We start from the raw sequence: 26306 nt of genomic DNA on the forward strand, positions 1-26306 counted from the left end.
CTTATGTCTCGTACAGACTGTTCAGAAGATATTGAAGTCCAACAAACAGTTCTGTAGTAAACTGGGGAAGTACCGTATGCCATTTGCCTGGTCTGTCAGGTCAGTGCCCCTGGTTGGAGGCTCAGTTGTCTAAACATTAAAAAATATATTTGCCATGTTTATCTCCACAGGATCAAATCGTTAAACAAAATCGGCATGTCTCTGTCTATCTATTATAGGTCAGTGTTTAAGGACAACCACGGGGCACTGGACCGAGAGTCTCGATTCTCGCCTCTCTTCAAACAAGAGAGCAACAAGATTTCCACAGATGACTTGATTAAGCTTGTGTCTGAGTACAGGAGGTAATGCTGCATGTTATATGTATGTTACAGTATGTATGTAACTTTGGCTCCTCCAAGGCAGCAACAAGGCAACATTTCTCATGATATTTAACTCTAACCTTTGTTTGTGCAGGGCTGAGAAGACCAGCAAACTGCAGACTATTCCTGGGACGCTGGAAATCGCAGTCGACTACGTTCCATTGGAGCATCCTAGTATGTCCGCTTTTTAGGCAATACCTCCCCTCTGTCTGTGTCATTCATGTTCCCATTCTGCTGCCTTTCTGTCCCCTCCTTCCCTTCTACTTCTCTACTCTGCCAGGTGATTGTAACTCTGTCTTTTCTGTGCGTTCAGACTGTGTGACATCCTCCTGTGTACCAGTGAAGCCCTTCGAGGAGCTGAGCAAACACCAGCCTACTGTGGAGGTGGAGGAGTTTGTCCAGGACACCACCAAGTTCACGCAGCCGCACCGGGTCTACAGAAACCACATCTACGTCTATCCTAAACACCTTAAATATGACAGCCAGAAGAGCTTTGCCAAGGTATAGCATAGTAGATTTTAAGCATTATTTGAGAGTAGCCTTAAATCCAAAAATCACTAGCAACGTGCCTCTTGTTTTTTACATACTTCATATTTTTTTGTTTTTTGTTTGTGGGCAATAATTAACGTTACAATGGTCCTTTTTGTTCCCAGGCTCGTAACCTTTCAGTCTATGTGGAGTTCCGAAGCTCAGACGAAGAAGTTGCCAAACCTTTAAAGGTAGAAAGCTATCCAAAAACGTGCTGATGGGACATTTATTGGCTTTTATACGACTACATTTTCTCCACCATGAGAAACTGGCCTTACGTGACTTTTTCTGTTACCGCCATTTTTTCAGTGCATCTACGGCAAACCGGGAGGTCCGGTCCTCACCACAGCAGCCTGTTCCACGGTCCTGCATCACTCCCAGAACCCTGACTTCTATGATGAGGTAAATGGGTAGAAACAATCATCACATAAATATCAGCAGAACCTGGAATTGGATCGACTGCTTGGCATCAGCAATCTATAAAACATAAACGGGTGTTTCGAGAAGACTCACCTCGTATAACCCGTTACATGCTGTTGTTTCCCCCAGGTGAAGATTGAGCTTCCTACTCAACTTCATGAAAAGCACCACCTTCTTTTCTCCTTTTACCACGTCACCTGTGACATCAACGCTAAGACGAATGCTAAGAGGAGAGAAGCCCTGGAGACACCAGGTGAGTTGGCGGCATATCTGGAGCTGTAATACAGTGAACCTTATTATGCAGCGGGTCATTTTGTGGTTCATTTTGTGGTCCATTCAGTGCTCTGTGTTTTGTGTCCGTGTGTGCCTTTTCAGTGGGGTATTCTTGGCTGCCTCTCCTCAAGGAAGGCCGTCTGTCATCCCAGGAGTTCAGCGTCCCGATCTCCTGTAATCTGTCACCTGGATACCTGGCCATCAAGGAAGCGAGCAACACCAAGGTGAGAGAGAGGAAGGAAGGAAAGGGGAATGAAGGAAGACAGATATGTATGAATATTAGACATTTTGATGAATAATGAAAACATTAATTTGTGCGAGAAGAAATGTACCGGTAGTAGATAAATTGAGTGTTTAAAGAGGATGAACATGGTTGGTGCCATCCTCACTTTCTTCATTTCACAGAATGGAGCAGATTTGAAATGGGTTGATGGAGGAAAAGCTATCTTCAAAGTGTCCACCAATGTCGTCTCCACAGTATACACTCAGGTAAAACCATCGCCTGGGTTTCTGCAGGCTCTCCTCGCTCTCTTTATGTTGTTAATGGTTTACTGATACTGTGATGAACTGCCGATGTGTCCAAGGTGTGATCTGACAATACTCAGATCGGTTACAATTCTGCATGAACCTAAACACGATAAGCGGTATTGAAAATCAAAGGATTGCTGGTTTCAGCCTCAACATCCTTGTTAAAGTGAGCGAGAATGTGGATATGCACTAACCCCTAGCCTCAAAGGAACACTTAACCCCGAAATGAGATAAGTGTCCGTTTTCGTTTCCCTAGCTGTTCCAACTCCGCTTTCTCCATAAGAATTAAAATGAATGGGGTGTGCTTGTTTGGAATTTCAAAATGGACATAAAAGGACCATTATAGTTCCTGAAACAAATTTGAGGTATCATATCAGGGGTATCCAGAGGTCCAGTCACAAAAATGTCCTCCAAGCAAAATCTGAACCTCATAATATCTCAATTGCATCCTTTAGCCTCCATCTATCAAATAAAATCAGCAATGTACATTTCCATATAATTCCATATGATTATTATCATTCGTATAATTTATTATCAACTTTCAAAGTAGGATATTTTTACATTTAACTTGTATGGAAAACAAATAGCTGTCTTTGCCAGAAATATAATTGGTCTGAAAATTAGGCCCCCATTTCAAGTAAAAGAAAACAAGACAGAATCTTCTGAATAAAATGTATAAATATTTCTCTTTTAGAAAAAGTGCAAACGGGCCTTTGATTAGCCCCTTTTATCTTTATTTTATTCAAGAGAAATGAGCGTGTGACTTCTCTGCCAATAGTCTGAATCTTGGCTTGAATGGAGTTAATGTCGTGCTATTTTGATTGGACGAGAGAAACCGTTCTCATACAGAGTCTGTAGCCTGCAGAGTCATCTCTCCATGCCGCCGTTTCTCTGACATCCTTTTAATGCTGCTGCTCTCTCAAGCGAACGGCCTACACACGGTAAACAATCGATTCGATTGGCTCAATTGAGTGAAGCTATATCCCTAATAACCGGATTAGCTGCGCTCGCGGTCTATAGCGGCGACCTTCTAAAAAAAACAACGCTCCTTGAAGATTAGGACTATTATTTATTCTCATGAATTTAGCATATATTGGCCTTGGGTCCAGGTAGATTCCTTGTCTTGGTTTTTGTTAAATTAAGGGTTTTAGTATTACTTTTAATGACATGTTCAAAATAGAATAAATACATTTGAAACAGGACATTTTTAAAAGTATGATATAATGTGAAGTCATTGTGTCAGAATAATATTTTAAAAAGCTAAAGAGAAACTTTCACTACACTATATATTGTATTGGCCTCTATAGTAAATAGTCAAACCAAAAACATCACAATGAGCTTTGTGGTTATTTTATGTGCTTTTTGAAACTATTAAAAGTACTTCAATTGTTTGTAACAAGGCTGAGAGAATGGAATTGAAAATGACAGTGAGGTGGTAAAGTTCGCATTTTAGGATAAACTGTTGCTTGAAAAAGAACCATTCCACTAAATATTAGTGCAGATGCTTACTGCTGATATATATAATTTATTCTCTCTGTGCCAGGACCCCCACCTGAACAGATTCTTCCAGCAGTGCCAGAAGAGAGAGCCGGACCTCTCGCAACCTCCTACCTCCAACTTCCTCAACTGCTTGAAGGTCAGAGAAAAAAGCCCTATATCCAGTACTGAAAACTGCTACATGTCTAATCTTGCAAATATGCTGTACTGTGTGCCAAACATTATTTTGTTTGCCATTTTTATGGTTTATGTTTCTTATTTATTTCCACACTTCTCCGCTCTTTTTTCCACCGTCCTCCAGGGTCTTCTCAGTATGGAAAGGATCCCAGTGATCATCCGATTTCTGCCAGTGCTCTTCAACCAGCTGTTCAAGGTTCTGACTCAGAATGACAACGATGAAGTCACTACTGCCACCACCAGGTAGGCTGTGGTACTACACCATCCATAACGGCTGGACTGGCATGGGGGCTCAGAAAATGTGTTAAAGCACAGTGAGGGCAGGGTAGGAAATGTAAAAAAAAATTCGGGGGAAATTTTTGCCCCGACTGACTGAAATCCAGAGCATTTATAAACAAATTGGGGGGCACTTTTTGAAACTTGTGAAATAACATTTAACCTTTGTAAATAAAATAATAAATACTTATTTTGGCTGACAGTATATGAGCAACTGTCATCAAATGACAATAAGAAGACTATTAGGCAGTAGTCTACAGATTCAAAGTGTTTTCTTAGATTTTTTTTAACACAAAAAACAGAAATCAGACAATCATATTAAATTGTATTCCTTTTTCTTTGTGGTTATTTATTGTTATTACATTTTTTAAACAACTATTAACAATTATAACTTTTTTATATTTAAAAAAAAAGGAATAAAAGGGCTATGCATGGATTAATTAAATTAAATTTACAACTAAGAGCTAAAGCGAACTAAATAAGTTAACAATAATTACTACTAGTTATCACTCACCGGAGGCGATGGCCATGTATTTCTTGACGTTGTCGTTCCCCTTAATAAAGTCCGCAGAAGAATTCAATGTGTGCTGGTTGACGACGAAAATGTCTCCTCCCACTCACAGGAGGTCAAGAAGCTCCACTCGGTTCATCACGCACACGCAACATCGAGGCGAAAATCCAAAACATGATATGGCAACTGTGACATACTGTCAGGGCTACGATGTTTTTGACAAGTTCATTAAATTATCATAATTATTTGAGGAAATTATGGGGGCATTTTTTGCCCCTCTCCTAGTGATATCAGGGGCAAAATGATATTTCTTAGGGGCAGTTTTGCCCTTTGCCCTCGTGTATTTCCGACACTGAGTGAGGGATGTGTTTAAAATTCTTGTTTCAAACACCATACCCGTTTTTATTGTTTCATAACAAAGATATGTTATTGACAAGAAACTGAGGGGACAATGTGTCAGTGTTGGTAATTGATTGATGATAAAGGCTGTAATAAATACAAAGCTTTGTTGTCCTGTGTCTGCAGAGTGCTGGTCCACATTGTTGCAAAGTGCCATGAGGACAACCTGGATCACTACCTGCACTCCTATATCAAGGTATAATAACATGTATACCAACAATACAATGGTGTGTGTGTGGTGGTGTTCTCGTAGCAATCCCTGGAATGGAGTCTGTTTGTATATTATGTGTGTTGTCAGGATGATCATATGATAATTATGAAGGCTGTTGTGGACTGGAATCTCTGCACAGACTATTTAATTTGTGTGTTTGTGGGTGTGTGTGGACCAGCAGGAGTGGGGCTAGGGCCGCATGCCCAGAAAACTGTGCAAACACAAACGGAGAAGTAGGGAGAGATGAAGAAGTCGAAGAAAGGCTGATTGAGTAGGAGGCAAACTAGGATATTCAGCCCGCTCGATCAGAAACACAGTTTGTTTGAGGGGGAAATCAGATAATTAGAGAAGAGAGCTGGAGAAAACACGAGACCTGTTTCATGTTAGCCACAGTGAAGGAAAACTGCTGCGCTTGAAGAGGCAGTGGCAAAAAATTAATGGTGGGAGGGTAAGAGGAGAGGACGAGCACGGCTAATGGAACCGGGGGTTGCCATAGTAACAGATTGGCATGATGTTCAGTTGCATTGCTGCCCAATTTACACTGGTGTGTGTGTGTGTGTGTGTGTGTGTGTGTGTGGGTGAATACCTGTGTGTGTATGTGTTCAATGTGAGGAAGAGGAAAGAAATGGGGGTTCAATTCATTGTTGCACAAATTGAATAGTGTGCAGGAATATTATATGAATCAAACCGTAGATATGTTTTTCATATAATTAGCTAAATGGAAATATGTTTAGGTTTCTGTTGTAAGTGTCTTTGTCCTTGTGCATCTCTTATTTGTAAATGTGTGTATTAGTACATTAGAGCTGAATCTATGAATCGATAAATCGATGAATAGAAAATGAATCGGCAAGTATTTGGATAATCGGTTCTTTGTTTATGTAATTCTTTCTAGAGGAAATGCCTAAACATTCCAAGTACCAACCTCCCAATTGTGAGACTTTGCTGCATTTATCTAAATGATATCTCTATAAACTGTATGTATGTGGGTATTGGTTTGTTTGATGCACAAGACATTTTAGATGTCAACTTGGGCTGTAGGAAATTGTGTCAGACACTTTTCTTTTTTGCTTTTTACTTTTTATAGACCATTAATACATAAATTAATCAGGAAAATAATCAGCTCCCTGGTGGCCTTGGGGTTAGGACGAGAGCTGCAACTGTCTAATCTGCTGAATCCTTACTGAATACTCAATAATTATTGTGGGATTTGCTTGAAAGGTTACTTAAACTTTTGCTTCCCGGGTAAAGGAAAAAAGAAAAAAAACATTTAAAAAAAGAAAAAATCGATAATAAAAAGTTAGAATGCACCTTTTAACTGACTCATTTCCCTTCTCTTTGTGTGTAGTATGTGTTCAGGTCAGAGGCCCACGGCTTCAGGACAGTTCACGAGGAGCTGGCTAAGGGAATGACCTTTGACCTGAAGAGCAACGAGCAGGCAGCAGTCAAGAATGTCCTCAAGGTTTGTCTCTTTCCTCATACCCACTCTTATGTTTATTTATGTTAAAATGGAAAGCATGTTTAATTATGGAAGCTGTTGTTCATTCCTCTAAGGTCCTAGAGGAAAGTAAATCAGTGCAAAACTCTCAAACAAATTCATATGTGGCTCCCCTGTTTTCATCCTGGGGGATGATTTGACGGAAACTATTGGAGCAAGACTGACCTTGCTTTGACTTCTCCTGGTTTCAGTTCTCCTGGTTCTTCTTTGAGCTTATTGTCAAATCCATGGCCCAACATTTGCTTGACTCTGACAAGGTGAAGGTAAGGTGGCATACTCTACGTTTGGCCCTTGCGGTCCCTTATTGTTATTTATTGGTTCAGTATAGTTCCTTTTCATTTGTATAATCTGACCTTGTTCCTGCAGCTTCCGAGGCCTCAGCGTTTCCCCTCATCCTACCTGAGCCGCGTGGAGACGCTGGTGGAGACAGTGTCCGAACACATCTTCTGGAAAAACAAAGACCTGGCAGAAGAGACACGCTGTGCCAACTTAGCTGTGGCAGCTTTTGTCAAGGTGGGAGCAGAATGTGTTGTCTCATAGATTTAAATTATAATGTTGCATGAAAAAGGACCCTTTACTGTGTGAGTACACGTGAACAAACTGTGCATACTTTATAATGCTCAATACAAACCGTCTGAACACACTGCCAATGAAGATTGTTTCTATTTACAGTTGTTACCTATTGATTCAACCATCTCTGTTAAATGGTCTGTCTCTGTCTTATTAGCTGATGTCTTTGTCTGTCTCTTTGTAGCGTTGCTTTACCCTAATGGACCGAGGCTTTACATTCAAGCTGATTAGCAACTACATTAACATGATCACTTCTACGGACAGCAAGGTAAAAAGTACTTTATTGGAATTAAATTCAGGAAAACAGCAACGAGACATGTGTACACAATACATTTATATATTTTTCTTGTCGGACAGGTCTTGTGTGAGCGGAAATTTGAGTTTTTGAGAGAGGTGTGTAACCACGAGCACTACATTCCTCTCAGCCTGCCGCTACCCTCCGCTCGCATCGCAGGTAAGAGCTTGAGTCGCACGCTGCAGTTTAGTGACACCAGTGTCAACGTGGTAACTTTCATACATCAAGTAGCTCTCACTCTCATTTGTCTATTAACACTCTGTCTCTCTCTCTCTTTCTCTTCCTGTCATTTTCTCTAACTATTTGTCCATGTCAGACCATACATCTCCAGAGCCACAAAGTACTCATGGTAAATATGTTCACGCATTCCTTTGTAATGTTGCGTGTGCTCCAGTGGGATGATGATAATGAAATTCATGGGAAATTGGCTTGTCACATTATTTCCTCACAGTAACCGGATTTTTATATTTTTTAGAAACGGATTAATTAACTCCCTGATGGAAAGCAAATATTGGCACGAGTGTTATTTAAATCAGGGCAGTTAATTTCCATTTAAAGTGTGAACCTTTGATGCTGTTTCTCCTCAGTGTCGGTGCCCGAATACAACCTGACTGGAGAGTTCTGCAGGAAGCACTTCCTGACTGGCCTGTTGCTACGGGAACTGGGGCTGGCACTCCAGGACGAGCAGGACCTGAGACACCTGGCCTTGGCCACCCTGAAGACGCTCATGGCCAAACACTCACTGGATGCACGCTATGCCACCAAGGTAACCAGCACACATGTTTACAGGGGAGGAAACTAACAGGCATGAACAATGAGTCATGAGCTCACAGTAGACATTCCTCCTATGTGACTCACACACAACACATACACACTGACATGTGATTGTTCGTAGCAGCTGCTTAATGAATGCTGGGAAGTGTCCAGATCAGATCGAGTCAGTAATCTGCCCTTGTAAAGACAGTCAAAACCAAAATGTGTGCCAAATTAAAGGGAAATCGGGTTTCGTTAAAGGCCACAGCATTTTCTTGGCAGGAGATATTAAATATTATGTAATTGAATTGTTCTATGGACTACCAAAATACTTGGGAGTTGTATTTCCAGTGTAAGAGGACTTTGCAAACACAATAAAGGTATCAATACTGGCTTTAAAATTCAGCATGTTGGTTGATTGGATGGGGTATTACAAGATGATGCCACTGGATGACGAATATGTACAAATCTTGTAAATGCAATATCCCTTTTATTGGCTGCCCTACCAGGAGAAGCAGGCAAGAATTGCATCCCTCTACCTGCCTCTGTATGGCCTGATCCTGGACAACATGCCTCGATTCTTCCTCAGGGACGTCTTCCCCATCTACTTCACTTCTAGTGACCAGGTAAGAGTCAAGAGGAAAGAGGAAATAATTCCCTCCTGCGTACTGTACTGATTGACTGTATTGTACATTTCTGCAGTGTTTGTCTAATATTCATAGTTTGGGCTCTCATTCTTACCGCTTATGACAACATGTTACCTACTGAATTACAATGATTTGAGGAATGTAGATTCATCTGAACACAATATGACACCAGCATACTTCACTTCTTCAGCTGGACATATTTTTGTATCATTAGTTGCGGCACTGGCTCTCCTCCTCAGATGTTACAGGTTTGCAGTGGCTACAGGAATACTGCCTGAACTATACAGTATTGTATAGTATTATACAATGTACATGTTGTCTTTCTGTCTCTTGATTTCCACCACACTAGAAACAAAGGTTTCTGTGCTCATGAGTACTGTACTGTATATTAATCATCCTGCGCAGTTGAGCTGGAAGTACAGCAATGCAATGGTCAATTATAAAATGTTGAATGTTTACTTTTATTATCAAATAAGTAAACATTGTAATAATTGGTGATTCTAGTAAAAAGAGAATGTGATGAGAAACTACATTAGACTTATGTTGCTTGCCTTCATGGATGCTGGTGTTGTAAAGTTGTGCCTGAAATCTTGGCAATTGCAGCTTGTTAATAACTAATAGAAGTAATAGCCTGGATTTTAAATTAATAAGTCTTTTCCCTGTCTGCACCCCTACCAGGGCTCTCGAGACGATCTCAGTGTCGGAGGCGGAGGCGGAGTGGTGGGAGGAGTGATTCCTGTTACTCGCCATGGCCACTCTGTAGATGCTTCCTTTTCCAAAGAAGTACTAAACTCCATCACAGGTAACAGTGTCTGACATGCTTGTATGTAGCTGTCTATCTATTTCCTATATAAAAAGCTGTGAAGGAGGACATTGATGCTGACACCCCTCCCCCCACACCAGCCTTCTCATCCTTGGCAGTTGCCACGGGTAACCAAGCGGACTCTCGGGGTTCTCTGATCAGTGTGGACTCCAACCCTAGCAACAGTGACAGAAACATTGAGAAGATGGATGGATGTGAGAAGGTGAGAAAAGAGAAGACTTAAACAGCCTTTACTATTTTATGACACATATATATATATATATATATATATATACTGTATCCTCTGTGTCTCATTTACACCGCTGTAATACCAGCTAAAGAAATACTGAAGTTGGGTGGTTCAGGATCATATTTTTGCAATGTTCAAGTCCAGCCAGGGACCTTTGTTGAATGTCATCCCCTAAAGAAACAATATTCCAACACCCACACTTCCAGGACCCTATATCTCTTCATACAAAATACAAAAGAAGAATTGTATTTCTCATATTTCATTCAGAAATTTGTCGGATCATATTTCTTTATAATTTACTTTCCCAACATGAATGTATAAATTATGTTTCCAAACCCTCTCACATTTCCTGGAATGCCATTTTGGCAGTGAATTGCTGAACCCTGTATTCATGTATTAAAGTTAAAGGATACTGAGGACATGACCTCGGTGTCCTCGATGGTAGCTCAGTACCAACAGTATATCTGACTGTATTTCTGTGTGGTTGTTTCTCCTTAGTTTGCACGGCCCCAGTCCCTCATCGGCTACGGCTCTCGCTGTGACAAGCTGGACCAGGCAGAGACCCGCAGTCTCCTCATGTGCTTTTTGCACATCATGAAAACTATATCTGAGGGTAAGAAATTACGTTTTACAAACATGTAAAGAAGATTCACACAGTCAAGCCCACAGCCTTGTCGAATTGTGTTTGTAAATGTTAATAATGCGTTATTATATTTACTATTTACAGGCCCAGGGCCTGTTTCAATCACTCCAATACTCTTTCAGTAGAGAAATACTGACTCTACAAAAATGTTCTCTGGCATTTGGCTGGCCTACTGGACATCTGCTTTGCTATGTGACATGATGTCTTTGCTTCCTGTTTCCAGATGTGCTGGTCTCCTACTGGCATCGGGCCATTCACCAGGAGATATCAGACTTCTTTAACATCCTGGAGTAAGTGCTCTTCTCTTTTCATTGCAGAGTATTACCACAGACCAGTGATACTGAGCACAGAGTGAAACACATTGAGACAGACAGGGATGGGGACAGGAGAATGATAGGAGAAGAAAGGGGAAGGATTTAGCCAGAAGGGAACAGATGAAGTAATGACACAGCAAGAAAGAGAGAGAAGAAAAACAGACTGTAATTCCATTGAGGGCTCCCTCTCCACTGAACAGTGCAGTTAATTAACTGCCTGTTTCCTGTTTGTGTCAGCATCTACACTGGGCTGTTGCAACTCAGTTTGATCAAATGCACTTCATTTGTCCTGTGTTCTTAACTTACAAAAAACATAAAAACGAGCAAACCTTCCGCCTTCAACCAATGCATTTTCTCTTTCTTCAGGCTGTGTCTTCAGCACTTCAGATTCCTCGGAAAACGCCACATAGCCAGGTGAGTGTGTGCTCCTGACTGCTTTCTCCAACAAAGAGGTGGACCAGGTCTCATTCACATGCATTTATTATAATGGTGCATGTATGGAAACAGCTTATTAACTTAACATACATGTTGTAGTTAAAGGTTGTAACACACCCAACCCACACACATCCTTTAACCATGCGCGCACAAGAATGCACACATGTGCAAATGCAGTGAGGCATACACAGACACGTATGCAAACACACACACACACACACACACACACACACACACACACACACACACACACACACACACAAATGAATCGGACACAGTCAGGCAGAAATACTAATGTGTGTTCTGTATGCATGTGCACTCCGGGATGTGCTTCAAGAGGGGAAGAGGTAAAGAGGGGAAGAGAGGGGGAGGGGGAACTCCTGGATCTTGCTGTTGAGAGAAAAGCACTGCTGGATATTCTACTGTATTAGTTGGCAAGCAGTGTGTGTGTGGGTGTGTGGGTGTGTGGGTGTGTGGGTGTGTGTGTGTGTGTGTGTGTGTGTGTATATTACTGGAGCTGAGCCATTGGCACAGCTAGACTCCTCCATCTTCTGGTTCCTCCCAGCTAATTAAATTAGCTCTCTTTTTCCTTTCAGCAATAAGATGCTGAGATGTAAGCCAACAAAAGGCTGGGAGAACACACTGCTGTACTGTGTGTGGATGCATTAACAGAATAAAGATAGCTGGAAGCCCAGCTAGTGCTCTCCGATGCAGTTGAGCCTGTCTGTGGCTGCAAGCTACTTAACATTTGTCTCTAATACAAGGCCATGGGGGGTTCACAGGCTTACACCTGTGTCTGTCTCAGTGTCTTTCTCTGTTAGCTCTTTGATGCTGGCTGAGTCAGTGTGGGCACCCACTGAAGTTCAGGAGAGATGTGTTGCACTAGCATTGTGTAGCCAGTCAGCCAGCTAGGAGGTCCATCAGTCAGCCAGTATATCAGACAACAATCAACCATTGCAGCCTCTGCTGAAAGGTTGTTTAAAATTCCTCCGTCATATTGAATATTGTTGATAAAGTAACAATAAAAGGTGAAGCAAAACTGCTCATTTGCTTCATTGGGAATATGTGGATGTAGTTTGATCAAATTTCAATAAAAATAACCCAAAATGTTCAAAATGTATTCTGCCAAGAATATGTGTGTTCTCATTACAAACCAATTGAGAAAATAAGTTGTCAGGGCCTTTAAGGCTAGCCAGCAACGCTGCAGTTTAATCCCAGACATTCTTCTACTTTATCCTGCTATGGCTGCGATGGTTTAGGGAGCCTTACTTCCTGAATTTAGAACATATTTTAGACTTTAGCTAGGATACAAATATACTCATGCACAATATGCACTACATGACACACACCAATATGAATCATAATGTTTCTCCCTCTTGGACCTTTGTAGTTTCCACCACAGTGCATGCCTCATGTCCTCCCTCTCTGTGCATGCTGCAGCTGTTAATGGATTGACAGTGTGACTGCACATTATTGATGTTCTGTCGCATTAAGTAACCCTTTATGTATTATTCTGTATTATTCATTCTGGTGCTGTATGTTAGATGTGTTTGCTCTTTACATTCTGTAATGCAGTTGCCTCATTGACGTTGCATGTCAACCTTGTAGCCCACTGTCTCCTTGATTGGCTTACACAGTAGTTGTGTCATGTTTCTTTTGGCTGGCCAGGGCATTATGTGCTTAGTTTAGCTTAAGCTTCATTTAGGCATCATGAGAATATGATATGTTGAACATCTGTTTGTTACTAAGATGATTTGTGCCGCAGCTTAACTGTCCATCGGTTTCATCACATCTATACATCCTAATCTCCTTGCTGTCCACCGTTAATGCTGACCTCAAGCCGATACTCTCCACTTAAACTCTCCCAAGAGTTAATCTAACATTTGCACAATATTCTACTAATGGCAAACTAAAAGCATTGACTCTGCTACGCCACTAACCTTTCCATCTGGCTGACCTTCTTCATGCAAGCTATTTGATCTTTCTCTTTGACTTTAGCCGCTCTCATCACGTCAAGGGTAAATTGGAGACATTCTATGCTTTTAGCATTTCATTTAGCCTTACAGGAATACAATGGGACCTAGTTGCTATAAACATGCAACTAGATCACACAATTGCAAACATAGTGTATTGCAATGTGTACATTTACGCTACAAGATCAATTGTTTTATTGATTGCAGGCATGCTTAGTTATTAGCATCCCACACATAGTTAATATCACTGACTAATGATGGACACCAAACAATGATGGTCTCAACTAGACTAACTAATGTTAGCTTTGATGTGATTGGCTCGTAAACAGGAAGCTAGCAGCGGCAGTAAAGCTGGCCCAGTCCACCCAGGCCAATGGCACCCTGAAGGGCTCTAACCACCCCTCCCAGTCCTCTCATCCCTCAAGCCTCTTCCCACAATGGTAATCACCCTCCTCCAGGAAAACACTGTGGCCACGTTCCAGAGTTGAACTATTTAAAGAGTCTTTGGTTACTGAAATTGTTCTTAATGCTGTAACTATGTATGGTGATTGGCTGAAAATGTAAATATTTTCTTTAATAGCTAGAAATGCCAGACTATTTGAATACAGGTACAACCTACAACAACACTTAGATGTAGATAAATACATTATTGCCCTGTGTGTATGCATCATTGATGTGACCACCTTGTGTTTCCATGTTATAGACTGTAACTGTGTTCTCAGCATGTCCCTCCTCATACCTTCAGTGTTTGGTGTGATTTGTCTCCGTCTCTGTCCTTCCATGTGTTAATAGCCTCCCAATAACAGCATGTCCTTGGGACATGGTTGCCATTTATATGTACCTTCCTACTGGAATAGAGATGGTTTGCCTCCAGTTGTACATTTACTGCAGTCTGATTTTAAACGAGTATTGGATCAAACTGCTGATCCCTCCTGTTGCCTCCAGGATGGCGTCATCTGGAGGGGAAGGTCACCGGCATGCTCGCTCCCAAACCATGCCCATCATCAGGAGCAAGAATGCTCTCGCCAACCCAAAGCTGCTGCAGATGATGGAGACAGGTAACACACACACACATTTGACTGAGATGAATATAAAGTTACTGACATGGATTTGGGTTATTGATATCTGATCCTGTTTTCAGATGGGAATATTCAAGATGGGGACAACCTGAGTCCGACAGATATCGAGGCAAACTTGTCCACAGAGGTGGCCCTCACGGTGCTGGATGTACTGGAGCTCTTTGTTCACCACCACAAGGTATTTGGTCCTTTCGTAGTTTACAACCTGAAACGACAGTTCACACCACACTCTTACTGTGTGTGTCATCTATTTTTTATTGTTAAGAGGAGTCTATTTCAATCTATCTTATGTATATTCAGTATATATTGTATTGGCCTATGAATATAATAGTAACAAAGGTTATACCAGTAGTCTACTAAAACAATCTAATAATCTAAATTCCATTCTTGAACAAGGAGTTTTCAAATGTCTGTTTCTTGAAAAAAAAAAAAACATAAAAATCGATGCATTGCATTGTAAATCATGCAGTTAGTGTTTCATGCACATTCTAAAGCAAGCTAATGTTGCTCTACTGCCACCTGGTGCCCACGATTTATATATATATATATATTCTTTTCTTTATTGTCTTTATGTGAAACCTTTCAGTTAAAACTTGAAACTAAAACATATTTTCTGCTTTTTTCTACTCCCATTCATCTATACAGAAGCAGCTGTTGCTGGATGAAGGACAAAATGTACTGATGAAGAAGGTGCTGGACACCTACTTGCTCTTTTTTCAGATCAACCAATCGACCGCCACTTTACGACATATCTTCGCCGGACTCAGGCTCTTTGTACAAAAGGTCCAGCAAGCTTCATGTAAACATACAACATCTAAATGAAGATTAAAATCGTTTTTCCTCATGTGTGTATTCATCTTCATCTCTCTCTCGGTACATGTAGTTCCCCAGTGCATTCTTCCAGGGTAAGGCAGACCTGTGTGGCTGTCTGTGCTATGAAATCCTCAAGTGCTGTAACCATCGTTCCAGCTCCACCCAGACGGAGGCAGCTGCCCTGCTGTATTTTTTCATGAGAAAAAACTTTGAATTCACCAAGGGCAAGTCTATAGTCCGCTCCCATCTGCAGGTCAGTGAGACCAAATATATTATCAGCCTTGTGTGTTTTGTTATTCGTGACTGTGTCCTCACCCCACACTCCTCATTCCAAATCAGGTTATCAAGGCAGTGAGCCAGTTGATAGCAGATGCTGGCATTGGTGGCTCGAGATTTCAGCAGTCCCTGGCTATCATTAATAACTTTGCCAACGGAGATGCACCACTCAAGGTATACCAGGTTCTCGGGTTTTAGCACAGCTTTATTATCATTGATTATGATTCACGGTGTTATTTGTTTCTATTTTCAAATGTTCATAACTTGTTTTCTGCAGAACACTCCATTCCCTGCTGAGGTGAAGGACCTGACCAAACGGATCAGAACGGTTCTGATGGCCACAGCCCAAATGAAGGAGCATGAGAAGGACCCAGAGATGCTGGTGGATCTTCAGTACAGTCTGGCTAACTCCTACGCCAGCACCCCCGAGCTGCGGTGCACCTGGCTGGAGAGCATGGCTAAGGTTCACGTCCGCAACGGTGATCTCTCAGAGGTGAGAAATGTTTTACTTTTCAGGGTGGACTTACTTCAGAAACTTCTTTTATTTCTTATTGAAGTTAAGAAGTGAATTTGATGTTAATGTGTGATTTTCCCATCAGGCTGCCATGTGCTACATCCACATCTCAGCCCTGATTGCTGAATCACTGAAGAGGAGAGGTTAGTGCACACATACTGCTGCTTTAACTTTCCAGTTTGCATGTGTTTACAGATGGGCATATATTTTAAATTGCTGCCTGTGCGTGCATCTTTGCGGACGTGGAAATTCTGCTCACAGCCATCTTCTGTCAAACAGCAAACCACTCTTTTCTCTGCTAACATGATCATCACAACTCTCTGAAATCACTTCAACTTTCAGGCATCAGTCCTTCATCTCATCATGGGGGGTTGATATGTTTGCCTGAAAGTGAGCACGCCAATGACTTGAGTGTTTTTGTGTGGTGGAGCTTAATTAGGAACTTGTGGGGAATGAAGATGGATTATTATGTTGCCCACTAGTTGTAGAGATATGTCTCTGCATCCAAACACCATTCCCTTCCATGGCTTCTAGTAGAAATAGAGATTAATGTCTACACATGCTGCACGTTCCTCTTTCTGAAAATATTTGTGTTATTACATGTGCTTCCTCACATAGGCTACACCATGTGTCAACCTTTCGCTGCAGTGTCTGACATCTTTTCGCATGCCTGTGTGCTAATAGCTAGCATAGCATGCCAGCAGCATGCTGTACATGTAGCTGATTCGCGAGCCTTGTCCTTGAGCATAATGGGCAAAAGCAAGTGGACTTTGTAAACCTCGTCCTCCTCCTCCTCCTCCTCCCCTCCTACCAAACAGGCTACTGGAGAGCTGACAAGGCCAGGATGTCCAGTGTGTCCTCTGGAGAAAACCCTGTCTTTAACTGTAGCTCCTTACTAACTACCTCCCGAGATCAAGACAGTGAGTGTGTGCGCCTGGGGCCTGCTGGGTGGTGGGGATGGGAGCTCAGAAGATCAGGATGGAGAGACAAGGGAGTGTTTAAACCACTCGCCACTGGGTGGCAGGTTTTGATATTGACAGGTGGACATGGTTTGGATTGAAGAGCACTAGGTACCAGTTTAAATGATTTCCACCCCGGTGTTGAATAAGGTTTCTACACTGTGATATACTAGACAGCTAAATACTGCTGTTCAGGCCTTTAGGATGATTGTGTCCGATTATCACAAATTACTGTCACTGTTTGGCCGTCACTGTTCCCTCACATCTCGCGGGATAAGATGTTAAGTGTCACTAAGGTTTGAGATGAAGCATGCACTCATTTGAAGTTTTTTATTTAGTCTGCAAAAATGGTATGACTTTTGACGAACGCTTGATCGTAAAACAGTTCATACGTTTTGTATTCTGATCTAAGAGTTTCGTATTTTGAATGCTAACAAGCTGAGCGTGAATGAAACATAAATTTGCTTTGACTTGCTAATCGGCCTTTGTTTCACTTTCAATCCCAGCATCGTTTTCTATGGGCTGGGCAGCCTTTATGTGCATCAGCCCTAATGTGAAGGAGGAGGGAGCCATGAAAGAAGACACTGGTACACAAGACACGCCCTATACTGAGGTCAGTGTTTGCCTTTAACCCTAAAGAACATTGTAAATACACTTGTTTTAGTTTCACAAATTACCAAAGTCCCAGAACCATTATTGCAGGTTTTAGAAGATCCCTGTTGAGTTTAATAGCCTGTTGGATTTGAAATAATTGCCACCAGGTTGCAGTCTTTCTCTCTGACATGCTTCCTGCTGTGCTGTGTAGGACACTCTGGTAGAGCAGCTGGAGTTGTGTGTGGACTATCTGTGGAAATCAGAGAGATACGAGCTCATCGCTGACATCAACAAACCCGTGATTGCTGTTTTTGAAAAGAGAAGGGATTTTAAGGTAACTCTTCCCCCTCTGTGTGTGTGTGTGTGTGTGTGTGTGTGTGTGTGTGTGTGTGTGTGTGTGTGTGTGTGTGTGTGTGTGTGTGTGTGTGTGTGTGTGTGTGTGTGTGTGTGTGTGTGTGTGTGTGCATATTGAGCTACGTTTGAGCTTACATGTGTGTGTTGGTGCGTGACCACAGAGGCTGTCGGAGCTGTACTACGACATCCATCGCTCCTACCTGAAGGTGACTGAGGTGGTGAACTCAGAGAAGCGCCTCTTCGGTCGCTACTACCGTGTAGCGTTCTATGGACAGGTGAGCGACACTTCCATTACATTACTGCTATCAGTAAGAGCCATTTAAGTGCTACTAAAGTGCTACTATGGCTCTACCTTCCCTATTCAAGGTATAGTCAAAAAAGATGTGTTTTTAGTTTGCGACGGAAGATGTAGAGACTTTCTGCTGTCCTGATGTCAATGGGGAGCTCATTCCACCAATGAGGAGCCAGCACAGCAAACAGTCGTGACTTTGTTGTCCTTACTGCAGACAGCACACACACTTGTATGTCTCTGCACACACACACATTACTTAAGCCACAGAACAACAATAACTAAAACTCTCCCACTGACTGAATTTGGTACCAAATGTATTTGTATTATACAAAGACAGTTAAAGTGATACTTAACAGTACAAATATAAATGTATTGGTCCAGTTCGAAGACCACAATGTAAACATGTAGGTCCTACTTTATTAAAGTACAGTATGTTTCTTTGTTTTTTGTAACCCCGAGGAAACTACAACTTGGCAAACATATCGCCAACTCCACAAACCACAATGTTTTTTTGTTTGTTTAGTTCAATCAAAGGAAACACCACTTTTCATAAACAATGATGATAGAACACAGTTTCTGCATAGATATTTTGCTGGTTAGTTTTTAAAATGTCATTTTTGTTCTGCTTTGAGTGTCTCAAACCAAGGTAGAAGAAGTCTCAGTGGTAAAGAGCAATACCTCTGCAAATATTTATTTTAGTTAGATGCCACCAAAGATTTTGTTGAACAAATTCTTTAGAATCGCATATTTAATACAGATTTAGTTTTTTGAATGGCTGGCCAGTGGACAAGGGCTGTGCAGTTCAGAACCTGGATTCTTGACACATATGCCTATTTGTTAATGAGGGGATATTTAATAAACTGATGAGAACTCTTCTCAGATTTACAATCTCTCATCAGTGAGGCAGGGAAATTGAAAGAAAACAAGACCAGATTTTCAGTCAGTGTCCTTAATTCTTCCGTCTGCTCTTTTCTTCCTTTAAAAAAATATATTCTATACCAAGATTGTGGTAAGTTTTGTATGTCTTTGATTTTCCATTTTCCTCAGTGCTAACCACTTTTACCTCTCTTCTCCTTCTGCCACTATTAACATCTGCTGCTCTTACCATGTGATGGGTTTGTTTCAAGCTTGCTGTGGTCCATTTTACTTCCCATAATCTCCAATGAAGAAGTTGTTTCCTCCCCAAACATTAAGAAGAGCTTGGTGTCCAAAAGCCACAGTGAACAGGAAAATAACTATTTAATAAAACCTCAGTCAACCTTTGACATTTGCCTCCAATGCTGCTTTGAATATGACCTCTGAACTCTCCCATCCAGAACTTAACACTGACACCTTGAGTTGTTCTAACATGGTTACCCTGCGTGTCCAACCAGTGCCTCAAGACACCACTAGGGGGCAACACTGGCATGTATACGGCTTGTTTTGACAGCAAAAGCAACAGAGTACACTTCTGTTGCATACATAAAAACACCTGCATTGGTAACTAGAAAGTACATGTGTTCTTGTAGGGTTTTTTTGAGGAGGAGGAGAGCAAAGAGTTCATCTACAAAGAGCCAAAGCTGACCGGGCTGTCGGAAATCTCCCAGAGATTACTCAAACTCTACTCTGACAAGTTTGGAGCCGATAATGTCAAGATGATCCAGGACTCCAATAAGGTAGGAGGCCAGTTTAAGTTACCTTTAAGACATTACAACTGATTAATTTGCCAAGCTGTTATTATTACCAGTTATTGGTGAATTTGTGGACATTCACTATTTCTTGCTTAACATTTCTTTAAAAACAGGTAAATCCTAAAGACCTGGACCCCAAGTTTGCGTACATTCAGGTAACGTACGTGGTGCCCTACTTTAACGAGAAAGAACAGCAAGACAAAAGGACAGACTTTGAGAGACATCACAACATCAACCGCTTCGTGTTTGAGACGCCGTTCACTCTCTCTGGAAAGAAACATGGAGACGTGGAGGAGCAGTGCAAGAGACGCACCATACTGACCAGTAAGTATTTGTTTGCCACTTTTTCCCCTGTCAACAAAAAAGCATGCAAATATATGTCTTTACAACTTCTGCCCTTAAAACAGAGGGAACTTAAACATTAGTTGGTCTGACCAGTGGGCTACTGATTCTCTCTTAACAGCGAGTTCCAGCTTCCCCTACCTAAAGAAGCGTATCCAGGTGGTGGAGCAGCAGAGCACAGAAATGAACCCTATTGAGGTGGCCATCGATGAGATGTCACGTAAAGTCTCTGAGCTCAACCAGCTCTGCAATATGGAGGAGGTGGACATGATCCGGCTGCAGCTGAAACTGCAGGGCAGTGTCAGTGTCAAGGTGGGGATTCCTCCAAAAACACAGATTTGTGGTTAAAATCGTTTGCTTTGTTTTGTCTTACCTGATCATGCCCTTTCCAGGTGAATGCAGGGCCCATGGCCTATGCCAGGGCGTTTTTAGAAGAGAAGAATGCCAAGAAATACCCAGACAACCAGGTCAAATTGCTCAAAGAGATCTTCAGGTAGGACATATAAAATGTTTTAAAAAGCACACAATTAAGTGCAAATAATTGTGGATTTTGTTCCTAGCATTACATTGTAGAAATTTCCCCCCAACAAATATAAAATTCAACACCTTATAAGAAGAACAAAATAGGTGTATTACCACACATTTGCAGAGTTCACACGCATCATACTGAATTTAACATGTTTGTAGTCTTGAATTCTGTTTTAGAGCAAAATCCATTTTAGTTGCAAGTAAACACAAATCAACACAAAATGATTGTTACAGTGTAACAAACTTACCCAGATGATTAAAGGCCAAGATGGAGGGTTCGTTTGACAGCACTAATAGTGACTCTTACAGTCACTTCAGTCAACTTTAGTCAAATACATGTTAATTTAAGGGGAATAAATTTTGCAAACAAATACAGGAAACTCATCATGAATGTCAGTTTCTTTTTGAGTTATTTAATTATATTGATACATGATATGATCATAATTATTTTGCACATTACGATTTATGAATGCAATGATCCACTTCAAAGTGTAAACTTTTACTGTGTAAATAGCACCCATTAGAGCTTTTTTCAATACTACTTCTTGAAAAGAAAAAAACATACCCAGATCATTAAAGGTCAGGTTCAATGGCATGATTAATAATCAGTAAAACTTTTCCCCCTGCAGGCAGTTTGCAGAAGCCTGCGGTCAGGCTTTGGACGTGAATGAGCGTCTCATCAAGGAGGACCAGCTGGAGTACCAGGAGGAGATGAGAGCTCACTACCGGGACATGCTGACCGAGCTGTCTGGCATCATGAATGAACAGGTCTCACTATGCAATGACCAATGAGTGTGCAGGCTTATGTTACTCCCACATTGTTTCTTTTTTTTCTCTGTATGGCATAATGAGCATCATCATTCTCATGGGTATCAGCTTCTGTTTCCAACCTCTCTCTCTAACAGCTTTCTGTTCATGTCATCACATTCCTTCATAAAAGATGTCTGGTTGTCACCTTGCTACTTGTTTAAACCACTTCAACTTCCTCCCATATGTCAGCCAATCCATCCAAGAGCCAAACTGCTAGTATCAATACTTAACCGCCTTTTTCATTTTCCTGAACCAATGCAAGCTTCTTTTTTTCTTGCTCTTGTCCAGATTCCTCACACAAGACAACCAGGAACGGAACGACACAACGCCTACTGAATGGCCACTAGACTTAAGAAATCCTTTTTGCCTGGGCGGACATTTATTCTTCTCAGAAATGGCTTTGGAGTGCCAGTTCGAGCCTCAAAAGTGGCTCATTTGCTTGCTTCTGACTGTAGTTGTTTCCTGCTGCAAGATGCAGCAGGCTAGTGGAACTGTGACTAATGAGGAGTGTAGAGAAAACAAGGGAAAGAAGTGTGTAGACTGTGGTCGTGATAGTCTGTAGTCCTGTTGTTGAACGTTGACTATCTACAGTAGAGGCCAGGCTGCTGGACTGTTAGCTACCGTTTGTTTTGGTTTTAGAGACTCGATCCATGTGTGTCATGGATTCCCCTGCCCTGCCAACTGATTCATCAGCTTACATACCCACAGACACACTCACAAACAAGTATACACAGTGCACATGTTCACATATACATGCACACAACCACCCAACATGCGCCTTCTCTCCACAACCCAGTCCCTTTAGAGAACAGTGACCTTACTGAGCTCGAGGTGCGTTCAGCTCTAACGCATAGCGCCCTGGTGCATTTTGATGACAGTTTTTATATTTTTTCTGTGGAATATCGTTGTACTTCAAACTAGCTTAAAAGATCTTGTAAGATGACTAATGTGAAAAACAAATTGGATTACAGGTTTTTTAACTAACGAAGCATCTGAAGAGTTGAACGCACCTCCAGTTCTTGTTTGAATGTAGAGCAGCTCCACATTGCTACTTTGTATCCTTGCTAACGTTCTGGAAATATCAGCTTGCCAATTTTCAAATGGAAACAAAAAAAAAAGGTATGTTTTGTAACATTTTTATGATTGAAATTGCATTGTTACTGTTATTATTTCGTGTACTGTTTTTTGAATTGTAAATAAGAAATATTAATATTTAAAACGTTTGAAATGTTTTTTTTAATAAAATATACAATATATAAATATTTGTTTAGCTGAATTTAAAAAAAGAACAAAAACTAAAGTTTTATGTATAACATTTAAATAAAATTTTGTTAATGTCTAAAATCCGTGATTATACTCCATCCTTTTCCACTTCATCCACACGTCTGTGTACTATTGTTTTATAATACATTACACCTTACATTCAGATCACCCTTCCTCCCACTATAGCTCATGTTGTTCACTATGTTATTTGTATTAATCCAGATTTAAATGGGATAAAATAGCTTTCTAAAAGAAAATTGTGCTTTGGCTGCAGCTGTGCACAGCCACCTCTCACATTCTGTCCATTCACCGAGCCATAACATAGCAGAGATGAAAAGGCTCTGCGGCATCAAAGCATCCAGATAGAAGAGGTTGGGTGGTTTTAACCAGAAAGGTTTTCGGCTTCAGGTCAACCTGTCATGTCATCTCGTTCATCACCAATGGCTCAGGGCCAGTGCTTTGAGGCATATCTTACTGTTAAATAAGTGCATGCATTGTGCCAACATATTTCTTCTTTCCTTATCAATTGTTCTGTAGAAACTACTCGGGAAGACAGGGTACTGATACTGTTCAGCAATCCTGCCTCGAGTGACAGCATAGCAAAAGCAGCTATCCTTTGTTTTGGATCATTGATTTATTTTCCAAAGTCAAAAAGGTCCGAACAAAGTTAGTAGCCAAATAAATCCAAATCCGACAGTTTAAAAAAATATATCTGATTGTGCCTGGAGGCTCTCATCATCACTGCTATGCGTCTGTCTGTTGTTCTGCTGTCTCTGTTTCAGACCGCCTCTGTGATGTTTACCCAGAGGCTCTGGTTTCCTTTGTGCTTTGCGTCTTCATTATTGACTCCATATTTCACTATCACCATATTGACATCCTATTTTACTAATATGTGAGCAGCTAAGATACCCTCTGGAAATAGGAATTAGTATTATTAGTATTATAATTATTTTTGTTTGATAGCAGGGAGCAATTTTTTTTAAATAATGGGTGCTTCTTTTCATCAACTTAAATAAAGTAATATAGACAGAAACATTATGATAAAATGTATTGTGAGAAGACATCAAGTAGAAAACTTGTGGTTGGGGTTTCAATGGAAGTGAAATGACTGACAGTTTTCCATGGACTCGGGTTTCACTTTTTCCAATAGTTGGGTGTAATTACTGACCATGCCGAGAGCGAGTGGCAGAGTGGTTGTTTACTTATTGATGCTAAGCCTGGGGTTGTGGCAATGTGCATACAGAGATTAAGTGGCCCTGAACATACAGCTGGTGGTAAAAGACAGCATGCAGTCCTCCGTGTCTCGTTTGTCTGTTTCTATCTCTGCCTGACAAGACAGCTGAAACATTTCCACGTCTCTTCATTCTCGCTCTGTGGTCGCCAACACATTCTCACCCAAATAATGCAACTTGGGCAGTGGCAATTAGTTGCACACCTGAGGTGCAGCAGATAAGAGTTTCACTGACCTCCTACCTCTTCTTCACAAACTAATTTCCTTCCAGACGATCAGTATTTCTCCCCTCTTCTGTCTCGTCTCTCTCGCCACCCTCCCTCTCTGTAGCCTATTTTGTGAACCAGAAAGAGGGGCCTGATTGGGTTTCTCTCCTCCCCAGAGCGGCCTGTCTCCCTCCCAGTGGCCTACACTCTGGCGGGTCAGGTTGCTCTGAGCCAGCAACATTCAGTCCAGGTCACAGATGACAAACTGTCTCAAACCTGCCACCTGGTTAGACATCGGCTCATCGGACAATATTTCATATTTTCATATATTCTTATTATTTTTTAAGTATGTGGGCAGTATTAAACCTCTTTTCATGTAGCAGTCCAGCTAAGCTACAGGTGTTCCTTAGAGGCGGTCTGCTTTATTCATTATGGGTTACAACCTGTGTCCACATGAGCTCCACTGCAGCACCTGGCGGTACAATCTCAGCCGTGGAGGCCCCGTTGAGTGGAATTATCTGTCATGTTCTTCTTTGTGTGCAGCACGCCTGTATTTGATGTCCGTTGCAGTGATTCCTTCTCTTATTATTTATCAAAAGCCTGTTTTGTTTTCATGCGGGTTTTTTCCATCTCAAAGCTCTCCCGTCATCATTGGGTTGCCAAACCTCAGCCTTTATCAATTAGCATGTTTCACGTGACGAATATTCAGTCGGCTTGAATTAGAGCCCACCACACCCACCTGTCTCCAATGCCTGCCTTCCTGAGTGAAAGTCAAAAATATCCCTCTGCCAAAAACATAAATAAAATCTATACGTATACAACTGCTCTATTTGACCAACCTTTTAAACGGTCTTCTACCTTACATTGAAAATGTAATTTTCTTTGAACGATTTTTATTTTTTCTTCCTATATTTATCTTTGCTGACGGATGTAATTCATATTTCAGAGGGAGGATATTGTAATCCCGACAGAGACATGGCCAATACAAGAGGATGAGTGAGGTGGCCAGAAAAATCTTGATTTTGCCCATCTTCTCTTGAGCTGAAAAAATGGAGGTGCTGCACATGTTACAGGAGCAAGACGTTGTCATAAACTCTCACTCAGACATCCACTTCTAGGTCTTCCCCCCATTCAAGCTCTCATGCAGTGCACATTTCATTTCCGAACCCCTGCTTTGTTTTCCTGAAACTGGACGCCGGGGCTGATGAATAAAACATCCTTTGTGTGCTGCTGACTGACGACCGGAGCCCTTCCAGCTGTATAAGTGCTGAAAGGCGACATCATCTCCCCAGAACAAGATCTGGACTGAGATTGAAGCAAACGGAGAGAAAGGCACACAGCTGGAAGAGCGCAACGGCTTCCGCGAGCATCATGTTAAAGCCCCCGCAGCACGGGGAGCTTCTCCCGCACGATTCCCCCCCGGTGTTCGGGAAGCCGTGGTACTGGCAGCGCAGCGCCTGCGCCATGGAGAGCACCCGCGGCCTGGCGCACGTGATCATGGAGATGCGCGATGAAATCAATAAACTGGAGGCGGAGAACCGGGAGCTGCGGGGGGACTCCGGTCAGCGGTCACGTGGTGCGATGCAAGAGGGAGCCAGCGCGGTAATGGAGGAACACACGCATGTGAACCTGAGGCGAAATGCGTCTGCGCCACTTCTGGAGGGCCAATACAAAGGTAAGAGGTCCGGTTACTGCACAGCTGTGCATTCAAACTATTAAAATATTATTAAAATATATAGGCCACGTCACAAGTCATACAATACACGAAAGCGGCCCGTTTGTGTGTGTGTGAAGTGATTTAAAAAGGAATCATTTGTTTTTCATTTAACGCAGCAATTATTTGAATGGTGCAACGATTTAGCGCCATATTTTAGTTAGGCTGGAGGTCTCATAAGAGACACATTAAATGAGAGGAATCTAAGAGCACGTTAAGAGCCGAGATACCCTGATGTTAGTCTTTTGTATTGGTCAAACTACAAACTACTGGATACTACAACTGCAACCTAATAGCGTCTAAAT

At 41.6% G+C, this 26306-nt stretch overlaps 1 protein-coding gene across 4 annotated transcripts in view; it reads left to right on the top strand.

Moving 5' to 3' along the window:
* Nucleotides 1-22839, top strand: part of dock10 (dedicator of cytokinesis 10) — a 60093-nt gene extending 37254 nt beyond the window's left edge. The window contains exons 14-56 of one of the 4 annotated variants that reach the window (XM_034547870.1): nt 17-99; nt 219-341; nt 454-533; nt 673-860; nt 1013-1078; nt 1197-1289; nt 1437-1560; nt 1683-1804; nt 1986-2069; nt 3652-3744; nt 3907-4025; nt 5095-5164; nt 6525-6638; nt 6866-6937; nt 7041-7187; nt 7429-7512; nt 7602-7698; nt 7856-7888; nt 8127-8305; nt 8802-8918; nt 9618-9741; nt 9843-9964; nt 10490-10604; nt 10858-10924; nt 11315-11362; nt 13686-13796; nt 14302-14414; nt 14498-14613; nt 15081-15218; nt 15319-15501; nt 15588-15698; nt 15802-16017; nt 16124-16181; nt 16857-16958; nt 17504-17610; nt 17803-17925; nt 18107-18220; nt 19746-19892; nt 20021-20231; nt 20371-20561; nt 20642-20742; nt 21407-21545; nt 21876-22839. In XM_034547870.1, coding sequence (XP_034403761.1) covers nt 17-99; nt 219-341; nt 454-533; nt 673-860; nt 1013-1078; nt 1197-1289; nt 1437-1560; nt 1683-1804; nt 1986-2069; nt 3652-3744; nt 3907-4025; nt 5095-5164; nt 6525-6638; nt 6866-6937; nt 7041-7187; nt 7429-7512; nt 7602-7698; nt 7856-7888; nt 8127-8305; nt 8802-8918; nt 9618-9741; nt 9843-9964; nt 10490-10604; nt 10858-10924; nt 11315-11362; nt 13686-13796; nt 14302-14414; nt 14498-14613; nt 15081-15218; nt 15319-15501; nt 15588-15698; nt 15802-16017; nt 16124-16181; nt 16857-16958; nt 17504-17610; nt 17803-17925; nt 18107-18220; nt 19746-19892; nt 20021-20231; nt 20371-20561; nt 20642-20742; nt 21407-21545; nt 21876-21923 — 4893 coding nt within the window. In that variant the 3' untranslated portion in view covers nt 21924-22839. The remainder of the gene's footprint in view (nt 1-16; nt 100-218; nt 342-453; nt 534-672; nt 861-1012; nt 1079-1196; nt 1290-1436; nt 1561-1682; nt 1805-1985; nt 2070-3651; nt 3745-3906; nt 4026-5094; nt 5165-6524; nt 6639-6865; nt 6938-7040; nt 7188-7428; nt 7513-7601; nt 7699-7855; nt 7889-8126; nt 8306-8801; nt 8919-9617; nt 9742-9842; nt 9965-10489; nt 10605-10857; nt 10925-11314; nt 11363-13685; nt 13797-14301; nt 14415-14497; nt 14614-15080; nt 15219-15318; nt 15502-15587; nt 15699-15801; nt 16018-16123; nt 16182-16856; nt 16959-17503; nt 17611-17802; nt 17926-18106; nt 18221-19745; nt 19893-20020; nt 20232-20370; nt 20562-20641; nt 20743-21406; nt 21546-21875) is intronic. The other 3 variants (XM_034547871.1, XM_034547873.1, XM_034547872.1) reach the window with 3 other exon arrangements.
* Nucleotides 22840-26306: the final 3467 nt, after the last annotated feature.

This window comes from Cyclopterus lumpus, chromosome 13 (assembly GCF_009769545.1).
Source record: "Cyclopterus lumpus isolate fCycLum1 chromosome 13, fCycLum1.pri, whole genome shotgun sequence".
NCBI lineage: Eukaryota > Metazoa > Chordata > Actinopteri > Perciformes > Cyclopteridae > Cyclopterus > Cyclopterus lumpus.